The sequence below is a fragment of the Natator depressus genome, chromosome 24 (assembly GCF_965152275.1).
Source record: "Natator depressus isolate rNatDep1 chromosome 24, rNatDep2.hap1, whole genome shotgun sequence".
NCBI classification, from domain to species: Eukaryota; Metazoa; Chordata; order Testudines; family Cheloniidae; genus Natator; species Natator depressus.
Window position 1 is genome coordinate 9,124,254 of NC_134257.1, and position 20,555 is coordinate 9,144,808.

At 50.4% G+C, this 20,555-nt stretch overlaps 1 protein-coding gene across 1 annotated transcript in view; it reads right to left on the reverse strand.

Annotated features, from left to right (window-relative positions):
* Positions 1 to 20,555, reverse strand: part of LOC141977494 (putative PIP5K1A and PSMD4-like protein) — a 72,780-nt gene that overhangs the window by 20,671 nt on the left and 31,554 nt on the right. Inside the window, exons 14-15 of the mRNA XM_074939014.1 lie at positions 19,774 to 19,854; positions 16,185 to 16,269 (exon numbers count right to left, since the gene is read on the reverse strand). Of these exons, the coding sequence (XP_074795115.1) occupies positions 16,185 to 16,269; positions 19,774 to 19,854 (166 nt within the window). The remainder of the gene's footprint in view (positions 1 to 16,184; positions 16,270 to 19,773; positions 19,855 to 20,555) is intronic.

Sequence of the window (20,555 nt, forward strand, 5' to 3'; positions counted from 1 at the left end):
CGGCCTTCACCTCCTGAAGTACACGCTGGGGGTACGAGGTCTGGAGAGCCCCATGCGCCGAGCGAGCGTCAGGGGATCCAGCCACTCTCCCTGGTCGTAGTCCAGGAGGTCTCCGATTCTCATGACTTCTGCCAGGATCAAGCTGTGGCGCACCGAGCGGGACTCCGCCACCTGCACACGGAGCTGGGGGTTGTGTAGCAGGGGCTCCGCGAGGAGATCTGTCCCCTCGGTGGCCGCCACAGACCTGGTCGTTAAAAACAGTTTCCAAGTCCGGAGGAGGTCCTGATTGAAGACTGGCAGCCTGGAGAGGTCTCGCGGAAGACCTCCCGGACAGAGATAAAAGAGCTGCCGGTCATATCAGAGCCTTCGGTTGCGGCACAGGATGGCGTGCGCCAGTATGCTCCATGCTAAACTGCCTGCACCATAAAGGAGCCTCTGTAGGGCCTGGAGGCGGAAGACGCAGACCTGAGTGTGCAGACACTTCAGGCCCTGTCCTCCTTCCTTCAGGGGTAGATGAAGAACCCTTATAGGGGCCCAGTGCGTTCCTGACCAAAAGAACCCCAGAATCGATGTCCAGAGGTTGGTCAGGAAACCCGGGGCTGGGACCAGGGTGTTGAGCGGGTACCAAAGCACGGACAGGACTAGTTGATTAAGCACCAGCGCTCTCCCTCAGAGGGAGAGACATCGGAGTAGTCCCGTCCATTTCCGGAGCCGTTCTATCACCCCGCCCTCTAAGTTTTCCCAGTTCTCCGGCAGAGAGGGATGCATGGCAGAAAGGTAAACGCCGAGGTAGAGCAGTGGACCCGCACTCCACCGGACAGTCTGAAGCGCGGGTGGGAGGGAGCTCGCCTGCCGCCAGTCTCCTACCGCCAAGCCAGAGCTCTTGACCCAGTTGACCCGGGCGGAGGAGGCTGCCGAATAGATGGTCTGGCAAGCCTCCACCCATGCCAAGTCGCCCGGGTCCTGGACCACGAGGAGCACGTCATCAGCGTACGCCAACAGGACCAGCTGCAGCTCCGGCTCCCGCAGCACCAACCCTGTCAACTTCCTGCAGAGGAGACAGAGGAAGGGCTCGATTGCCAGAGCGTACAGCTGGCCCGAGAGGGTGCACCCCTGCCGTACTCCTTGCCTGAAGTTGACCGGTTCGGTCAGGGTCGAGTTGAGCTTAACCAGACACTCTGCGGAAGCGTACAGCACCCGGAGAAAACCCACAAACTGGGGTCTGAAGCCAAACACCCTCAGAGTGCTCAGGAGGTACCCGTGGTCCACTCTATCGAAAGCCTTCTCCTGATCTAGGGACAGGAGGACAAACGACAGACCATCTCTACACCCGAGTTCCAAAAGGTCCCGAACCAGAAATAGGTTATCAAAGATACTGCAGTCCGGGACGGTGTAGGTCTGGTCTGGGTGGATCACGTCCACCAGCACAGACCCTAGCCGCAGCAAGATTGCTTTCGCTACGATTTTGTAGTCCGTACTGAGGAGCGAGACGGGATACCAATTTCGTAAATCGCGGAGGTCCCCCTTCTTCGGCAGTAAGGCGAGCACAGTTCGCCTGCATGAAAGAGGGAGGACCCTGCTCTGCAGAGACTCGGCCCAGACGGTGACTAGGTCTGGGCCGAGGACGTCCCAAAACACGGGGTAGAGCTCCACGGTCAGCCCGTCCATGCCTGGAGACTTATTAGTGGGCATACGACGGAGGGCTTCCGAGAACTCGGCCAGAGTCAGAGGCAACTCTAGCCGGTCTCGGTTGCTCGCGCTGACCATAGGGAGCTCCTCCCAGAGCACTCTGCAAGCGCCAGGGTCGGTCGGATCCGGGGAGAAAAGACTTGCGTAGAAGGCTGGGCCCTCCCGCACATCTCCACCGGTTCCGTGAGGGGGGTGCCGTCTTCTGCCAGGAGGCAGGTGACGTGTTTCTTGGCCCCCCCTCGTTTTCTCCAGGGCATAGAAGAAGCAGGAGCCACGATCCATCTCCCGAAGGAGGCGGATGTGGGATTGAACAAAGGCGCCCCGGGCCCGATGGTCCTCGAGGGCCCGGAGCTCCTCCCGCTTCTCCCGGCACACTCCGCAGAGGAGAGGGTCCTCGGGGCTGGCGGCCAGACGCCTCTCCATCTCTAAGACCTCCCGTTCCAACTGCTCTATCACCTCATTTCTCCGTTGGCTGGTACCCCGGGTGTAGTCGCGGCAGAAAAGCCTGGCGCGCACCTTCCCCAGGTCCCACCATCGCTGCGCCAAGGGAAAGGCACGCCGCTGCCCTCGCCAGGCCAGCCAGAATTCCCGGAAGGACGTCACGAAGCCCTCATCCTCCAACAGGCTGTTGTTAAAATGCCAGTAGGCCGGCCCCGGCCTCTCCGCACAGAGGGAGGCTGTCACGGTGGCTAGATGATGGTCAGAAAATGGGGCCAGCCAAATGCTGGAGGAGTGGGCTTGTGAGAGATGGGAGCGTGATAAATAAATGTGGTCCAACCGGGAGTGGCTCGACCGATGGGCTTCCACCCGGACAAAGGTGAACGTGGAAGTGTCATCCGGGTGGTGGTCGCGCCAGATGTCCAGTAGGGAGTGATGTTCGACTATCTCCCGGAGGGTGTCCGCGGCGGCCGGGCTCTGCTCGGTCCCCAAGTGGTCCTGTTCCTTGAGGATGGTATTAAAATCCCCTCCCAGGACCAGGCACTCGTGAGAATCTAAGGTGCCGAGGAAGGCGGACGCCCGCTGGTAGAATTGCAGCTGCTCCGGGCCCGATGTCGGGGCATAGACGTTAACGAGGTTAACCATGAGCCCCTCCATACGGACCTGGAGATGCAGCAGGCAATCCGGCACGGCCTCGGCGACCCCTAGTACCTCAGGCCGTAGGTTGGGGGAGAACAGGGTCGCCACTCCAGCCTGTCGAACCGTGGCATGGCTAAAGTAGACCCTGTCCCCCCACTCCAGCCGTCAACTGTCTTCGGCGGTCGGGTCCGTATGGGTCTCCTGCAGGAAAACCACAGAGTACCCTCCTTCCCGAAGGAAGGAGAGCACCTGGGACCTGCGCAGAGCCATCCTACAACCCCGGGTGTTCAACGTTGCGATGGTGAGAGGTGTCATGGGGAGGGTCGGGGGGGTCCTCACTGGCAGGGACGCTTGCATCTCCCAGCGGGCCGCGCAGCAGTCCGTGACCCATCCCGTAGGTGAGTAATTGTTCACAGAAGACGCGGACTCGCCAATAGGTCATGGCATCCTGCTTTCCTGTCCCTTTACCTTTCCCCATGAGGGCCCTTGTGGCCCGGAGGATTTGAGAAAAGTCCCCCCATCCCTGGAGAGCAAGTTGTACCTTGTTGCAGGAGCCACGGACATCCTCTAAAAACTTCCGCAGCTCTCCTCGCGGCTCGTGGGGGGTGGGGTTACGGTTTCCCGGTTGTTCCCCGGCAGGGCCCTTGGTGCAGCCCCGTGGTCCACTAAAACGGACAAGCAGGGTGCGGACCCCCAACGGGGTGCCTGATGGGCTGGAGCTTCTAGGCCCACCTCAAGCTCTGAGGCAATATGGGGCGGTGGAGGGAAAATAGCTGCTCCTAATGGGTCGGGGCAGGAGAACACAAAGGCCGCTCCCTGGGGGTCATCAGTTGGGAAAGGAAAGGAGACAGCCCCAGGGGCGGTGATAACATCACAGGAGGTAGACTAGATGGGGTAGGGGCACGGGCACGGGCGAGGTTCTGGGTTTCGGGAGGCAAGCAGCTGGATGGTGGCGCCTCCCGATCAGGCTCAAGGATTAAGGGGGTGGGGAGGGAGCTCTCAGTGACACTGGGCGCGCGATCTGTGGTGGATTTAGTGGCCACAGCATCAGGAGGTGGATTATCTTCTGTAGGTCCCCCGCCCGGGAAGGAAGTCGATTGCTCCGCACCAACGGGGGGTGCCCCGGTGACTTGTGTCCCGGCTGCGTGGCACCAGCTGTCACCTGAGCAGGCTCGGTGGTTGTCAGCGGGGTGCCATCAGCGGCCGGGTCGGTGGAGGAGTCCAGGGGCTCCTCGGAGGTGGGAGCGGAAGCAGCAGTTAAGGGGAGGGAGCATGGGGAAAAGAGGGGTGGAGTGAGGTTGCCCAGATCGAGAATTGCTGGTAAAAGGTCATCCTCCCCCTGGGCAACCGGGGTCAGATCTAGGGCCTCGATCTCCTCGAACATGGAGGAGAGGACACTTTCCACCGCCCCGGGGTTCTCCCCACCGGCACCCGCCACGATGGCTGCCTCGGGGTTCACGGGGGCTTCGGGTAGCGTCAGGACAGAAGGGGCTTCCTCGAGGGTCTCGGAGGGGAGGGTCTCCCATGGAGGGGAGGCACTACCCTCCAGTGCTGCCATGTCTTTCCCGGCTGACACTGGTGGATGGGACGCACTCGTGGGCAAAGCGGAAGGTTCGGCATCAGTGCCCCCCTTCCTGGTCTTCTGGGGGGCCTCTGCCTCGGGTGGATGAGGCGGAGCTTGAGCCTTCTGCTTGCCTCGCTTCCCCTGGACTAGGGCCCAGCCCTCCATGGCATCATCTGGGGGCTGGTTAGCAGGGGTCGTGTCAGGGGGCAAAGGCGATGGCTCAGGGACTTGGGGGGGATGATGGTGGGGTGGCATAAGGGAGGGAGGATTCTCCCTGGGGCAGGCTCTCTCCCATGCCTGGTGGTATCTCTGCCACACCCTCCTCCATAGGCCCCGCCAGATTGTCAGCAGTGAGGGCGGGGCTCTCCCACTCATCTGGGTGTTGTAGGGGAGGTGCCCCTTGGGCCTGAGCAGGAGAAGTGGTGGTCCGAAGGGGGGGGGCGGGTTCGGGTACCAGGCGGCCAGGGGCGTTGGCAATGATGGGGCCGATGTCCTGCCGGGTCTCGGGGATCCCTGATGCCCCTCCTTGCCGGGCTAAGGGGCAGTCCCTCTGGACATGCCCCGACATCCGGCAGAGGTAGCACCAGGCTTCCCCCATGGAAAAGTACACCCGGTAACGAGCCCCCTGGTGGGGGACTAGGAAGGACCCCTCGAGCGCCTTCCGTCACGTGCCGCCGACGGCAGTAAAAGTTGCACATGCCCGCGGAAGGAAAAAATGTGACGGAGGGTGGGGTCCTTGCAGCCCAACGGGAGAAGACTGATGACAGAAACAGGTTTCCCCAGGGTGGAAAGGGCGGGTAGCAGGGCAGCATTGGGGAGAAAAAGAGGGACAGAGGTCAGGACCAGGCGGACGCCCAGGTCCTCTAGCGGCTCTAGGGGGACAAACACCCCCCTCACCGCCAGGCCCCTCTCCACCGCTTCCTGGCTGGCAGCCTCCAATGCTAAGAAGAAAACGACCTTCCCATACATTTTGGAGGCCACCACAATGGCTGAGGGCCCCACCACCCTCGCCAACACCCACACGTAGGTCTCCACGTGAGGCGAGGCGGGCACCAGGAGGCATACGTCCTGGGGGCTGAGGGAGGGACATCCGCAGAGCTGGTGGAGGGGGCAGCGGGGGAGGACGCTGTGGTCGGTGGCGGGGCTGCAGCAGTGGGGGTTGCCCCTGCCATGGAGGGCCCAGTGGTTTTAGCGAGGCCCTTCCCCTTATTCTTGCCCTGGCCTTTCCCGCTGGCTGGGGGGGCTTCCCTAGAGTCTGGGGAGGTGATGAGCATGGCAGAGGTCACCCCGGTGACCTCCATTGCCGATGCCCCAGCGGGGGCAGTGGCAGGTGATTAACAGGAGTTGGAGTCAGGTAGAAAGGGACAAGCTGTGGGGTGGACAATTCGGGGGGGGGGGGCACATGAACCACCGTACGCTTGTCCAGAGAGTCCTGTTTGGTTGGCTGGTGCTTCTGGCCCACGCGGTGGAATCAGGGCGAGCAGCTGAGTCCAGAGGCAGATGTCAGACAGCCAGCAAAGATGGTGGAGTGGGGGGGGGGGGGGGTGAAGATCGTAGTGTGGGGGTTGGGAGGACACAGATGGATCGGGGGGCAGCTCCATGCCACACCCCTGTGTCCCTACAAACACAGTTAAGACACAGTCAAGGCCTCCCCCCACATGAGAGCACAGTTCGAAAGTTACTCAGTCTTAGGCCCCCTCCACGGCAATTTGTAGATTCCCCGGGCGGTGTTCCTCCGGTGGACGGCTTTTTCTCTGTCTGTTCCGGGCTTTCTTTTTTGCATTCCAGAAATGCCGGAGCAAGTGATAAGAGTCCTCTCGACCGGAGACGGGTCCGCAGACAAACAGCAAGCGGCTGGGTCTGGGGTCTGGGTCCGGGGGCTGGGTCCTTCCACTCCCCCACTCTGGGGAAGCGGGCTGGCAGGCCCCCCTCTCTCAGGCGGGGGGTTTTCAGCTGGAGCAGCAGCAGCGTCCGAGGGCGTGCAGGGGGGGCTAACAGCCGGCCGGCAGCCGGCCAGCACTCTAGCAACAGCAGAGAAAGAAAAAAAAACAACAAAAAGAAAAGAAAGGGGGGAGAGCATCTGGTCTGGTCGGGGGAGAGGGGGGAAGCCGAAAGCAGGGGCAAAAAGCAAGGAAAGCCCAGGCCAGAGGGTGGTGGCAGCAGCAGGAGAGCAGGCTAAGTAGGTCCCTTTTCCCTGGGTAAGGTAACAGGGAAGGTTTCAGAACAATCAGGAACCTTCTGGAGACAATTAAGACAGGCTGATTAGAACACCGCAGCCAATCAAGAAGCTGCTAGAATCAATTAAGGCAGGCTAATCAGGGCACCTGGGTTTTAAAAAGGAGCTCACTTCAGTTTGTGGTGTGTGTGTGAGGAGCTGGGAGTGAGAATGCGGACTGTTGGAGGACTGAGGTGTACAAGCATTATCAGACACCAGGACGAAGGTCCTATGGTGAGGATAAAGAAGGTGTTGGGAGGAGGCCATGGGGAAGTAGCCCAGGGAGTTGTATCTGTTGCACAGCTGTTCCAGGAGGCACTCTAGACAGCTGCATTCCACCGGGCCCTGGGCTGGAACCCGGAGTAGAGGACGGGCCCAGGTTCCCCCCAAATCCTCCCAACTCCTGGTCAGACACAGGAGTCATCGACCGGGACTGTGAATTCAGAAAAACGGCCAAGCTGAGGGCTGCCGTGAAGCTCCAAGATGAGCAAATCCGCCAATAAGCGCAAGATCCACCAAGGTAGAGCAGGAATTTTGTCACAAAAAGACAATCCCTACCCCCAAAAGCTTCCAATCTAGGCATAAGACAAGAGACAACAGCTGGATACAGACAGCTGGAGGAGTGCAAGAAAAAAGTGAGGCCGTATGGTCAGCAAAACTGGCTTTGCACACCAACAGCCTAACTGTTGTCAATATTTTTGTAGGCCTTACAGCAAAGGAGAGTTTTAAGGAGGATTACAAATATAAGAACGGCCATACTGGGCCAGACCAATGATCCATCTACCCCAGTATCGTGTCTTCTTACAGCGGCTGGTGCCAGATGTTTCAGTGAGAATGAACAGAACAGGGCAATTCTTGAGTGATCCATCCCGTGGTCCAGTCCCATCTTCTGGCAGTTGGAGGTTTAGGGACACCCAGAGTGTGGGGTTGCATCCCTGACCCTCTTGGCTAATAGCCCTTGATGGACCTCCCCTCCAGGAACTACTCTAATTTGTGTTATAACCCAGTTATAATTTTGGCCTTCGCACTATCCCCTGGCAACAAGTTCCCCAGGTTGACACTGTGTTGGTTGAAGAAGTTCTTCTGTTTCTTTTCAATCTGCTGCCTGTTAATTTCATTGGGTGACCCCAGGTTTGCGTGTTCTGTGAAGGGGTAACTAACACATCCTTATTCCCGTTCTCCACACCAGTCGTGAATGCATAGACCTCTATCCTCTCCTCCCTCAGTTGTCTCTTTTCAAAGCTGAACAGTCCCTGTCTTTCTTAATCTCTCCTCGTATGGAAGCTTGTCCACCCCCCTAGTCATTTTGTTGGCCTTCTCTGCACCTTTTCCAGTTCACATCAATCTTTGTGCCAGAGGAGAACACTGTAGCTTTGCAACAGTTTACAGGGCGCTTGTCCCAGGCATGAGGGGCCGAAGGGGAGAAAGCACAAAGGTGTTTGAAAATGTAAGAAGTGGGTGACAGAGACTATCATGGGCTGATTGAAAGGTCGACTCCCACCTCCGATACCGAATGAGACATGACAGGGACAGTGGGGATAGGCTGTGAAGGGCCTTAAGCAACCTACGTCTCGGTGGGATGTATAAACAGGGAAATCTCGAGTAGAAGCAGGGAGATTATTTTACTCCTGTATTTGGCACTGGTGCAACTGCTGCTGGAATCTTGTGTCCAGTTCTGGTGCCCACAATTCACAAGGATGTTGAAAAATTGGAGAGGGCCAGGAGCATGAATAAAGAATTAGAAAACATACGTTATAGTAAGAGACTCAAAGACTTTCTATTTAAGCTTAAAGAGAAGGTGAAGGGAAGACTTGATTACAGCCTATAATTATATAGGGAACAATATTTAATAATGGGCTCTTCAGTCTAGCAGAGAAAGGTCGAACACAATCTAATGGCTGGAAGTAGAAGCTAGACAATTTCAGACTGGAAATAAGGTGTAAATTTAAAACAAATTAACCAACCATTGGAACAATTTACCAATGGTCATAATGGATTCTCCATCACTGACTTTTTAAATAAAGATCGGATGTTTTTCTAAAAGACCTGCTCTTGGAATTACTTGGGTCACGTCTCTGGCCTGTGTTAGACAGAAGGTCAGACTAGATGACCACAATGGTCTCTTTTGGTCTCGTAATCCATGCAATTGCTCTGTTTCAGAGCCTGCAGACAAACAATAGTTTTGAGAGGTGCGAACTACTTAATCATGTAAATGGATTGTTGATTCTGAAACCTAATGACAACTGTGTGCAAATACTATCAACTGTATGGATTAGAGCATGAGTTCCATGTCACATGAAAGACACAGGAAGAAACTGTCTCACTCCACTCAGCACTGGTGTGGCTTACGCTGGAGTAACAGATCCCGTATGGGACACCTCGCTTTAAGAAACGTGGACTAAATGGAGAGAGTCCAGAGGAGAGCAACAAAAATGCTCAAAAGTTTAGCAAACCTGACCTATGAAGATTGGGCACATTTAGTCTGGGGACCTGTAACAGTCCTCAAACATGTTAAGGACTGTTATAAGGATCAACTGTTCTCCATGTCTGTTGTAGTCATTTAGATGGAATACAGGGGCCCAAAGAGTCCAAGGTGTTAACATGATTCTGTTACTCTCCAACAGCGTAAAACAAGGTTCGGGGTTTGGTACTCAGATCTCAGCCTGTTTATACTATGGTGCAAACACCATTCAAAAATCACTAACTGCACTAACTTTAAGAAAAATGCAAAGCTTTAAATAAGGCTTTCATTTTAACACCCCTCCCTCTTTCCTTTGAGCTGGAGTTTTTAAAAGGACCCTCCCCCCACCTCAGCTGACCGTCTTCTAGATGGCATTAAAGATGGCCAGAACTGTCCTTTTGGGGAAAAGAGACACTAATTGAAATGGACTGGAGCTGGCATTGTTGTTATTCAAGTCCAATCCTGCTTTCCAGAAAACCAAACAAGACGAGCACACTCAAGGTGAAAGGAAAGAACAGCAAAAGAGAGACAATGCAGCTGGCTCTTTGGTGGAGCCTTGCTGCAGAACAAACACAAGACCACACAATGTGCCTATCAGTCACTCTGAGACCTGGCAAACTTGTGCCAGCAGTAGGCCTTTTAGAGCATTGCACTTTGCATATTTTGCAACAGTAGTGTAAGCTGTCCTTGCAATCACAGGCTGTCTTGGTCATTTAAGCCAGCCTCTTCTTAGACAGAAGGAAAAAGGGGACAGAGGCAGGAAAGAGAGGAAATAAGGTAGGGAAGGGAAAAAACATATTGGGAGAAAGACAGTCTCACAACTCAGGTGCTGTTTGGGATTTAGTTGGAGCTGGCAGAGGTGGTAGTGTCATCTGGGTCCCCTCTCTCTGGTCTGGTGTTGGATCATATTAAAGAAGTTCTGTATTAAAATCACAAATGAGTTTGATTTCCCCATAGTTTAAATTCCAGGGTATTACTAATTAAGAGGTCTCTTGGTTTTTGGTACTGTTTCTCTCCCTCTATGTGTGAAACTTGCAAGCTGCTAATTGTGTTAGTACATTCTAAGACAAGAGTCTGTTCTCAAAGCAATTCTTTGTAACAACTACTCCTCTCACAGAGAGAGACTCAAAGCAATACTCTGTAACAACAGAAATAGCACCCAGAGACTCCCCGCCCTTTTGTTGTATTCATCTCGCTTTGTTAACAATTGTGATTAAAATAGAGCTAGAGGATGTATGTGGATGGATGCTTGGTGTGGATAATAACTGAATGATCAGGGAGGTGCCAGCCTAAGAATCCAGTGTCCATCAGCTGAAGAAGGCATCAAGTGGAAATAACCAGAGGACCCCCAGAGGGCAGACTGGAATCCACCAAACAGCCTCAAGAATGGGAGAACCAAAGAACAAGATAACATCTGGCAGCACAGAGCCATCAGGAACGTCGACTGGCATAGGAAGAAATTCCTATAAAAATGGACTCTAGAAAGTGAGAACTTTGGGGTCTGATTCTGCAAACCAACTTCCAGGAGCATCAGATGTGCATCTGACAAGGCCCTGCTCCCTCCTCGTGTCCAGGCCACCTGGCCAGTGGCTTGGCATGAGCAACTCTAAGGCTGGTAACTACGATAACAGCCATGCAGAACCTGTGTGTGTGTGTGAACGAATGAATGAATGTGTGAATAAATTGAGATTGAATGGAATGTTATAGCTATAACTAACTGCTTACTATGATTCTTTCTGTATTCACAATAAATGTGGTATTTTGCCTTTTCCCCTTTAATAAGATCCTGCTGGTTTTTATTTTATTGGTATAACATTTGCCCAGTCAAGACGTCTCTCAGGATTAAGACGAAGAAGGTTCAAGGTCCCGGGAAATAATGGGGTGGCAGCTGCAATGGTGAAACCCATTCCTTTCCCTTCTCTTATCTTTTAGACCGTGTTTGCATCCCCTCCTTTCAGTAGCCAGCTTCCCCCCCTCTTGTCTTTTGAGGACCCCCAGGGAGGAATGATGGGTGGAATGGCTCCTCCCCCTCATTTTGTGCACCAATTATGCTTAATTTGACACCAATTTGAGTTAACTGATTTTCAGTCCCACACTTCTCTCATTTACTAGGCATGATCTTAACACAGTCCTTGAATTGGATCAGGAGGACTTGGGGTTTGGACTAATTCAGTCCATCTCCATTTTTATCTTCTCCCATCAACACTTGTAATAGGTTATCGTGACACTTTTATGAACCTTCACTTGCTCTTCACAGTTGAGCTGACAATTAAGATAAATTTGTAGGCCTAATCATCACAACACATCCACTGAAGGTAGGACAAATAGTAATAGGCTTAATCTGCAGCAAGGGAGATTTAGGTTAGAGAGTAGGAAAAACTTTTTTAACTGTAGGGGTAGTTATGCTCTAAACTAGGCTTTCAAGGGAGGTTATGGGATCTTTGTCATTGGAGGTTTTTAAGAACAGGTTGGACAAACCCCTGTCAGGGATGGTCTAGGTTTATTGGTCCTGATGCAGGGCAGGGGACTAGACTTGACTTCTTGAGGTCCAGTAGTGACCCTGAGGAGGAGGAGAAGATAGAGAAGAGAGGTAGGAAAGAACGCAGGGAAACAAACAGGGTCGGAACTGAAGCAGACTGGTTGATGGGCATATGGGCTCCATCCACTACTCCAGGGACAGGTTCCCCTAGGGGGCCACAAGGAAAGTGGCATAGTCTTGGAGGTGAAGCAGAAGACCGTCTGAGACTGCAGATAGTTTGTCCAGGGAGAGTTTGATACTCTGGCAGGGCACGGCTACAGTGACCTGGCCAGAGGGCTGTCACAAAAATGGAGCACTCCAAGTCCAGTGTCTCTACAGGGCGAATAACCAAATGAGGAGGCACCAGACTGGTAGAGAGCTGATCCCCAGACCTAGATGCAAGGAGCCGCCGCACTGGTGAGTGAATCCCATCACAAGGACAAAATTAAGCGTTCAGTGGGACACCTCTCAGGCCAAGTCTAGGCTACAAGCACCACAGCAGCACAACTGCAGCACTGTCGCTGTAGTGTAGACACTTCCTCCACTGATGGAAGGAGTTTCTCTGGAGTTAACCCATCTCGCTGAGATGCGGTTAGCTAGGTCAGCGGAAGAATTATTGTTGACCTAGCTGCATCTACACTGGGGTTAGGTCAACTTAACCGTGGCACTCGGGGTGCAAAATTCTTCACAGCCCAGAGCAACTGTTAGGTTTATTTAACTTTTCAACTGTAGACCAGGCCTAAATCGAAGCAGTGAACAGAGTGTTAGCTAGAGCCGCTGCAGACAGCTCGCTCCAAGCCAACAGGTCTCAATAATTCTCCTTTTAACAAGCACAGCTCAGAACTCAACACTTCAACAGCAGTTCCCTGAACTTAGTCCTTACCAGTGCAGACCCTTCCCAGCTCTCCTTGTCTCGCACATCTACCATCTCCATTGCTGCATGCTGGGAGACGGCTGTATGAATGTTATGAAATGGATGAAGTATAGTTTCAAGTCCCCCCAAGCCACCCCTCACCACCAAGAGGAATAAATAAAATAAAAATACACACCTTTCTGGGTCTGGTAGCACACTGTGTATTGTAATATCCCATCACAGCGATATTATCCCCTGTGTAGGACAGGCTCCTAAGAGACAGCTTTTGTTTTTAATATTCAATTTAACAGCCAACGATGGCAAAAGTGTTACAAGGTTAAAATGACAATATTCACAACACGGCACAAGTTGTTTCATAAGGATGTATGCTTGACAGGTCAGATCCTCCCTGGTGGACTGACGAAGCAGCAATGGACCCTGCCGTGTGGAATCAAAGCTGTCAGCGTAGACTGAGCAGGAAAGAGGTCCAGCCATCAGCAGCTCTCGATTCCTTCGCCCCGCATTTCAGTCCAACAATGGAGGGGTAAGGGTAGGGTGAGAGGCTTAAACAGGGAGCCAGGATCAAGGGTGTTGACCCCTCCCTTCGCAGACCCAACTCTCTGAGCCATTAGCCAGACAGCGAACCCCTCGTGATGGAAATAACCGATCAAGTTTTAATACCTTACACCAGTTATCCTGCCACTTTTAGAATGCAAGAAGCCTTTGCTGTTAAACCATTGCAAAGCAGAGGTTGATAATTATGATATATAAATGTCAACGCCCTCCCTCCCCCACCCTCTGAATAACTATTCCCGGAATAAAACATTTAAATACAACTTCATAAATATTAAATCATGAACAAAAAAAAACAAAACTGAATTGGTTTCTTTCCTCCTGGTAAAAAAAGGATTTGAGTGCGGAGGGAAGATCAGAAAGCGTGTGTCTAATATAGACGATTCATCAGGATATGAAGAATAACCTGCCGAGTAGAGGGGAGAAAGAGGGAAATTGCACTAGAGCGGTTTCCCATTGTCACTACACTGATCTTCAAGGTACAGGTCTCATCAGGACATTGCTTGACGTTTAAATCTAGATAAAGAGGTTCCAGACGTTACTCAGAGACCACCGCTTTCCTGCTTGACTAAACGCCTTTGCGTTTGGACACCTGGCTGGCTCTCTGTGAGAAAGGCTGTTCTGCCTTTCAAAGCTCTGTTTGTTTGTTTGTTTTTTAAACTAACAGCTTGAACTCTATCCACGTTAAATGTGGTTGGAAAAAAAAAACCCCAAACACTCAGCCCTGATACATCAACTAAAAAACCCCTTCTAAGCCGCTACATTCTTCGGCTTTATTAGCAACGACTGCTAATCGGCATACAAAACTCTTGCATCTGCAAGAGCAACAATTTGAATTTCTCTATTTTTTAATCTGTGAAAAGGAGGTGGGGGAGGGTCACTGTTTTTAGGGAAAAAAGACTAAGATTCATTTAATTTAAAAAAAAAACTTTAGTGAAAATAAAAATCAGTACAACATATGCTCAGGTTTCTAACCATGTGTCTGCAGCTGGTAACTTGGTAAGGACTGCCACAGTCTTATGTACAGCAAATGGCTAAGGTAATACAGCAATGCGTCTTTTCAGCTGACTCTAATAAGCCGCAGCCTTGGAATCAGAGCGCAACACACACTTTTGTTGAGGCAAAAAAACCCGCAAAATCTGTTGCTCTGCACAGAGACCCGGCAGCCATTTATATGGAGTGGCATTATGGGAATCTCTATTTGGAAGCAGTCAGAGCACTGTGCGCAAAAGGTAACCCTGATGCCAAGGGGTAAGACACAAGCATAGCTATCAAAAGGGAATTTAGCTATTAAAAAAAAATGCAGATTTTACAAGTTGTGTCCCAAGGAGGACACATAATACTGGGAAAAAACCAAGCAGGATTGGTTTGGTCCATTTGCTTAAGAAACACTGAAGGCTTAAAAATGTGCCAGGCACCAAGATCTCCCCAAATCTCTGTTGCTTCTCATTCTGTGGGAGGATGAGAGAATAAAGGGGTCGTTTAAAACAGGACAAAGCAAAGCAAAAACCTCTCTGACATCTTAAAAGTGTCGCACATTCCAAATCCTTCAAGCACCAAGCCGTGATAAAGCACCAAGTCTTGTGGGCAGGTCTGTTCCATGTCACCTTCTCAGGATGATGATGATGATGCAACGTCATAAATGCATTAGAGACTACTGCTCTCAAAATTAGTTTATAGAAAAGACATCCATGATCAATACCTTTCATGTGTGACCAAAAAAATGTCGCTCCCCTTTCTGCTTCCCTCTGATGCGGGACATTTTTGGTGGAACACTGATAAAACTATTTTTAAAAAGAATAGATAATTGTCGCAGCCTAAAAGAAACGATATGACTGAATTCAAGAAACTTAAATTAATATAAAAACCAAACACCATGTTGATCTGTTGCAAAAACTGTTCCAACAAGGCTCCAATGTCCATTTCCCCTGGTGCTCTTCAGAGTTGACCTTTGTTCTTGCAAGGTTTGTGATGTCCTCAGTCCTAGGTAACCAACTCCCCCAAAGCCAGTTCCTTTTCTCCAGAGGACTCTGGCCTGCATGAAGCAGCTCCTGCTCCTCCTTGGAGATGAGAAGCCTTGCTCCTGCCACTATTCGAAGAGAGGACAGCAGCAGAAAAACCAGATGCAACCAGCCACAGGTTGAGGGCTCTTTTTCAGAAGAGGAGGTTGCTCTGGGCTCAGTCATTGTTAATACTATGACACTAAGTATGTCCCAAGCCTTCCACCTTCTATGGATTCTGTCCGGATAAGATTTCTAGGATCAGCCGCAGGGGCTGAATGTTTGTCAGACTCTACGGCCCACGCAGAGTACAGAGAAATCTTCTGCTCACATCATAACTGTCCCTCTGTTATTTCACTGTAAAGAGAAAAATCAATAGGTAGAATATTCAGGAAGGTTTTCTAAACAGTTTGAGTCAGTTTCTTCCTTGGTGAAAGGTGCTGGATTGCGAAGTGGTTGTGGTGAATAAGAGACAAGTCCAGTAGCAATGCAAAGCCTCACTGACATTTCAAAAGCTAGTCTCTGAACAGGCACAACCACTCTGTGCTAACGTGAGTGTCTTAAAGCGCTTCCTTCCTGTCCTTGAGCAGTTAGGGCAGTGGTTCTCAACCTATTTACCATTGTGGGCCACATGCAATACTACCTCTATGGCCCTGAGGATGTCACATGGGCCGCAGCTCTGTGCTGACTGGGCTGCAAGTTGAGAACCACTGATCTAGGGCCTAGCAATTCTTGGCCTCTCCGAGGCAGACACTGTATTAAAGGATGCTGTCTAGATAGGTCATAGGTTTGGCCTACACTTGACTGTGGTTTTATATGTCCCAAATCATGCTGGTGGTTCACTTTCAGCTTGGACAAGCGACTGGGACCCAGGAGCCCTGGTTCTATTCTCCGCTTTTCCATAGACCTGCTTTGGGCATGTCAGCTCTGCACCTCAGTTTCCCCTCCCACTCCTCGTGCTCTCTGGTGCAGAGTCTCACTAGATGTCTGCGTAGCATGCAGCACAATTAGGGTCCAATCTCAGTTGGGGCCATTGGTATCAAAGAAACGAAGTAATTAATTGAGTTAGTCTGTTGCATTTCGGGAGGCTCACACCCCAAGCACAAAACACCTGCATTTCCACCACCACAGGGGAATATTTCAATTGAACGCCAAACGAAACCTTTTTTTTAAAGCTGCGACTAAAACTGCCCGACAGAGCCCTTCTTGCACTTATGGAAATGCAGGCACTTACAAAGCTTATCTCCGTCTCTGGTACGTCTTCAAAATGTTCTGTCAGTTCTGAGGAGCGTTCTGTTACCAAAGGCCCTGCGGAACCACTGGGGGAAACAGAAAAAGGGCACCTATAAAGCTGTTTCTTCTAAATAAGCCTTCAAAATTCTTCGTGTTCCTTTGGGTTTCCTAATACGCCCACAGTAATATCCAAGTGATGTATAAAGCATCTCTTAGCCACACGTGAGATGTTCCTGACTCATTGGCCACCTTGGCATGTGTACTTGAAAAGATTGCACCAGGAAAAAAGAGAGACTCCACCCCAAAGTGACTCTGCCAGTCTGGAATCCAGGTTTCCCCTCCCTGCCTCACAAGAGGGCTGTGATGCGTTACTGTCTCTCCGGGGAAGACTGCTCCTTTCCCACATTTTACATGGGTACTGCAGAGATTTTTATTCAAAACAAGAACTGCACTCATCACAGACTCAAACTAAGGGGAGTTTCAGGCAAGCAGGTGGGGCCCACCAGTGGGTGGTGACTCATTTAGGGAAATGCAAAGAAAGGCCAATTTACATCATGTTTCCATTCCACAAACATTCCATCCCTAGTGTTTACACAGTTGGAACAGTCACCTTCCCTCCCCTGGTTTTAATTGCTCTGTTTATTGTGTAAACGTGGATCTTAAACACTAGATGAGAACGCTTATGGTTCAGATAAACCAATGGCTCCTCTTTACAAGCACAGTGGTTTTCAACCTTCTTTCATTTGTGGACCCCTAAAAAATTTCAAATGGAGGCACAGACCCCTTTGGAAATCTTAGTCTGCGGATCCCTAGGGGTCTGCGGACCACAGCTTGAAAACCCCTGCCCTAGCACACAGTTGGAATGTAAATAAATACTCCTAGCTGGAAGCCATTTCAAAGAGTCGATAAAGTGACATAATGGGCTAGAAAAGTGTTTCTCAACCTTTTCAAAATGGCAATCCCTTATTCAAAGTCAAAAATTTTCATTGTCCCCTAACATTTACAATAAAATAAGCAGTTGCACCAATGGTAAGTCTCTAATTTGCATGTGTGTTTCAAGAGGCTGACAAGACCTGACCTTGAAAAGGGCCAGGGTGCATGGGGAGTCGGGGAGAGAGAGTTTCTTTGTTTTAGATTGTAATTTTTTCATGCATTGCGACCCCAACGATTGCCTTCTGGGGCTGGCGATGCACTGGTTTCCAAATCGGGCCTCCCCACCCCTCCCACTTAGCAACACAGGATGGGCAGTGTGGTCATGATCTCCTGACTCCACTTCACAACCCAAAGGTTGAGAATCCATGAAGTAGATAAAGGGAAAGTTCAACCTGGTGAGCATGGATGTCACACCGTACCGTGCATTACACAGGTCAGGAGATGCTAGTCACGTTACAGTCACTGTCTTAAAGAAAGTTGTGACGGGATAAGGAAAGCCACATGCTTCTGAAGTTGAAGGCACTTTGGTTTATGCTGCTAATGCACCCAGGGCTTGTTGTTTGCTTCCAGCAGGCTACACCTTGTCATCTGGTGCTGCGTGCATCATTGGCAGGGTATGAAATGTATAGAGCAGTCCTCCACCTCGCAGTTTGATAATATTCGGCACATGAAAAGTGGTCACCCTGCAAAGCTAGGACCTCTGCTCAATAATCTTCTGTTCACATTTAGCAGACTGGAGACACTGGAGTCCTTGTGTTTGGACACAGAGGGTACCACATATCTTTCCTGCCTAGATTAAGCCTCACCTATTTGAGTGGTTACTCAGGGCTGAACTAGCTACATCCTCTGCTGAGCTTTCTGAGCTGTGAACTTCCAGTCCCACTGACCTACACAGAGATTAAAAGGAGAGACCCTCAGCTGGTGAATACAACACTCCAGACACTGATTTTACAAAGAGGGGAAAGTCTGGCGATAACCCACATAAAGCTTGTGTTTTAAAATTAAGAAATGATATCCTAATTTTAAGGTAATTTATTTAGTACCACAGAATCCAGCAAAGGGATGAAGAGAAATCCCCCACCTAAAGCCATGAGGAAGGTCAACCTATGGAACTCACTGCCACAGGATGCCAATGAAACACTATGGCTGAATAATTTATACTTTATTTAGCTGCACAGTTCAGGGATCTCAAAGTACTTCACAAACAATATGAGAGTCAATGGCAGAGCTGGGTCTAGACACACAGGGGAGTCCTAACTCCCAGCCCCATGCTTTTCTGGACTGACCCCTCTCTTCATTTGAGGTTATACAGCATATAAGCTGACCCCCACGTCTCTCAGGGAGACATTCTCCTTCCTACCTGCACAACACTACAGCTTTCTTTGAAGCACCAGGTATTGGTTACAGCAAAAGGCAGGACACCAGACTGAATGGCTCAATGGCTCGATCCAGCATGGCAAGCCTACTCTGCCGTCAGTGCTGGCCCGGGGCACTCCGTACATAAAGCTGTGCAGGGGCAGCCACATATCAGTGGCAGGCACCAGGGGGTTGGCTTTATCCCTCACAAAGGCAGGCAGGATTTGCTGCAAGCACATGCTAACAGCGTGGTATTGCTTACAGAGCTCTGAGGGGCGCATCGTCTTCAGTGCAGACTGGGCACCGTTCACAGAGGCATATAGCAGCACTCCACAGCAGGGGAAGTGGCTGTGCTGCAAACCAGAGATGGGAGTAGTTCTTTCAACCTGGTATTGCAAAATAGGGGGCCCATCCCCTTGTGTTTAGAACTTAAGTACCGAGCAAATTAGTGCCTTTCCTGACTAGGTCTTCACCCTCACCTATTGGAGCGGAAGCTGAGAATTGTTCTAATTGTAGAGTTTTCAGACACGTGAACTTGAACTCCCACTGACCTACACAGAGATTACAAAGGTGAAACTCCACACTGAGTGGTAAATACAAAACCACAGGCTTGCTGACTCTATAGAGAAGGAGAAACTCTGGTTTAATTCCATGTAAACAATTACTATAGTTATGAAACTACCTCAGTGCTAGTCTATTAATACAGTGCCCTGGAATTTGAACACAAGACCAAGATCCTTGCTCTAGCAATCTGTCCTCACTTGTATCTATGGGAGGTTAGAGAAAAGTAATTGCATCTCATGATTGCTTGCAGGGGTCAGGAAGGAATTGCTTTCTCCATGTGTAGTGTTGCCCCATTGGCCAAGTGTATTAATGGATGGGTGCGGGAGGGAAGATGTTTCCTTCCCTTAAAAATCAAATGTTCACAGGATTCCAGATTTGATGGACCAGCGGGATTAACCCAGCAGGGCAAATCCTACAGATGCTGGGAATATTATGTCATGCAAGGACAACACCATACCTTGAAGGCACTTATCGTTCCGCCTTCTGGCTTACAGCAGCCGTGGTGCATATGTAACTTGGTGCAAGCACCCACTGTATTACATGGTATTACATTACATATGACGAATTCCCAATATGCAGAGCACTTATAGCCTCTGAACAGTAAAGGGGCACATGGCAAGTTGGTCAAGTGGTCCTACTAAAAACAGGCTACTAAGTACTTCATCTACAGACGGATGAAGTCAAAATTCTGTTTAGAACTGAAGAGGTTTCAGGCAAAGCATGATCCTCGCCCTCACCTATTTGAGCAGATGACAGGAGCTGTTCTAGCCAAATCCTTTGGTGAGGTTTCAGATTTGTGAACTTGCACTCCCACTGACCTAAGCAGAAATTAAAGGAGAGAGACCCTCAGCGGTGAGTCAAGAAAAAGCCTCAGACATGCTGACTTTATTGAAAAGGAGAAGATCTGGTTTAGGATCCCTATAAAGAAGTGTGTCGGAGATGGGCAAATTATAAATTTATATTCCAGTTCTGGCCCACTGGTTTGGGCTGGGTTTCTGACATTCTGCAGTCAACGGACTATGATTAATGAGGACAGAATGTTTCTGATCATTTGTGATATGAGAAATGAGCATCAGAGCAGCTGTGTGCTTCCATGATCCAGACTGCCCCCCTCTTACAGCCCCTCCTATTCTCTACCATTCTTACCCCTTTTGCAACAAACAAAAGATTCAAGGGGGTCCTTTCGTTGCTTCCTTACAGCTGTCTATGCACATTCATCTCCTAGCAGATGCACTTTTAAAATGCATTTTCTTTTGGCCTCATTTTCAGAGGTGTTAAGCACCTATAATTCTACTGGAATCCATGAGAGCTGCAAGAGCTCAACACCTCTGGAAAAAAAAAAAAATCAAGCAAATTCTGTCGATCCTGCTTGCTACTTGCTCATGTTCTCCTGCATGTCTTTTTTTTTTTTTTTTAAGTGACAATTCACCAGATCACCTACTGTAAAAGATTTCAAACGATCAAGTAAAAAACCAAAGCTGCTACACAGTTCAAGCAAGGAGCTAGAAGGCCAACAGGA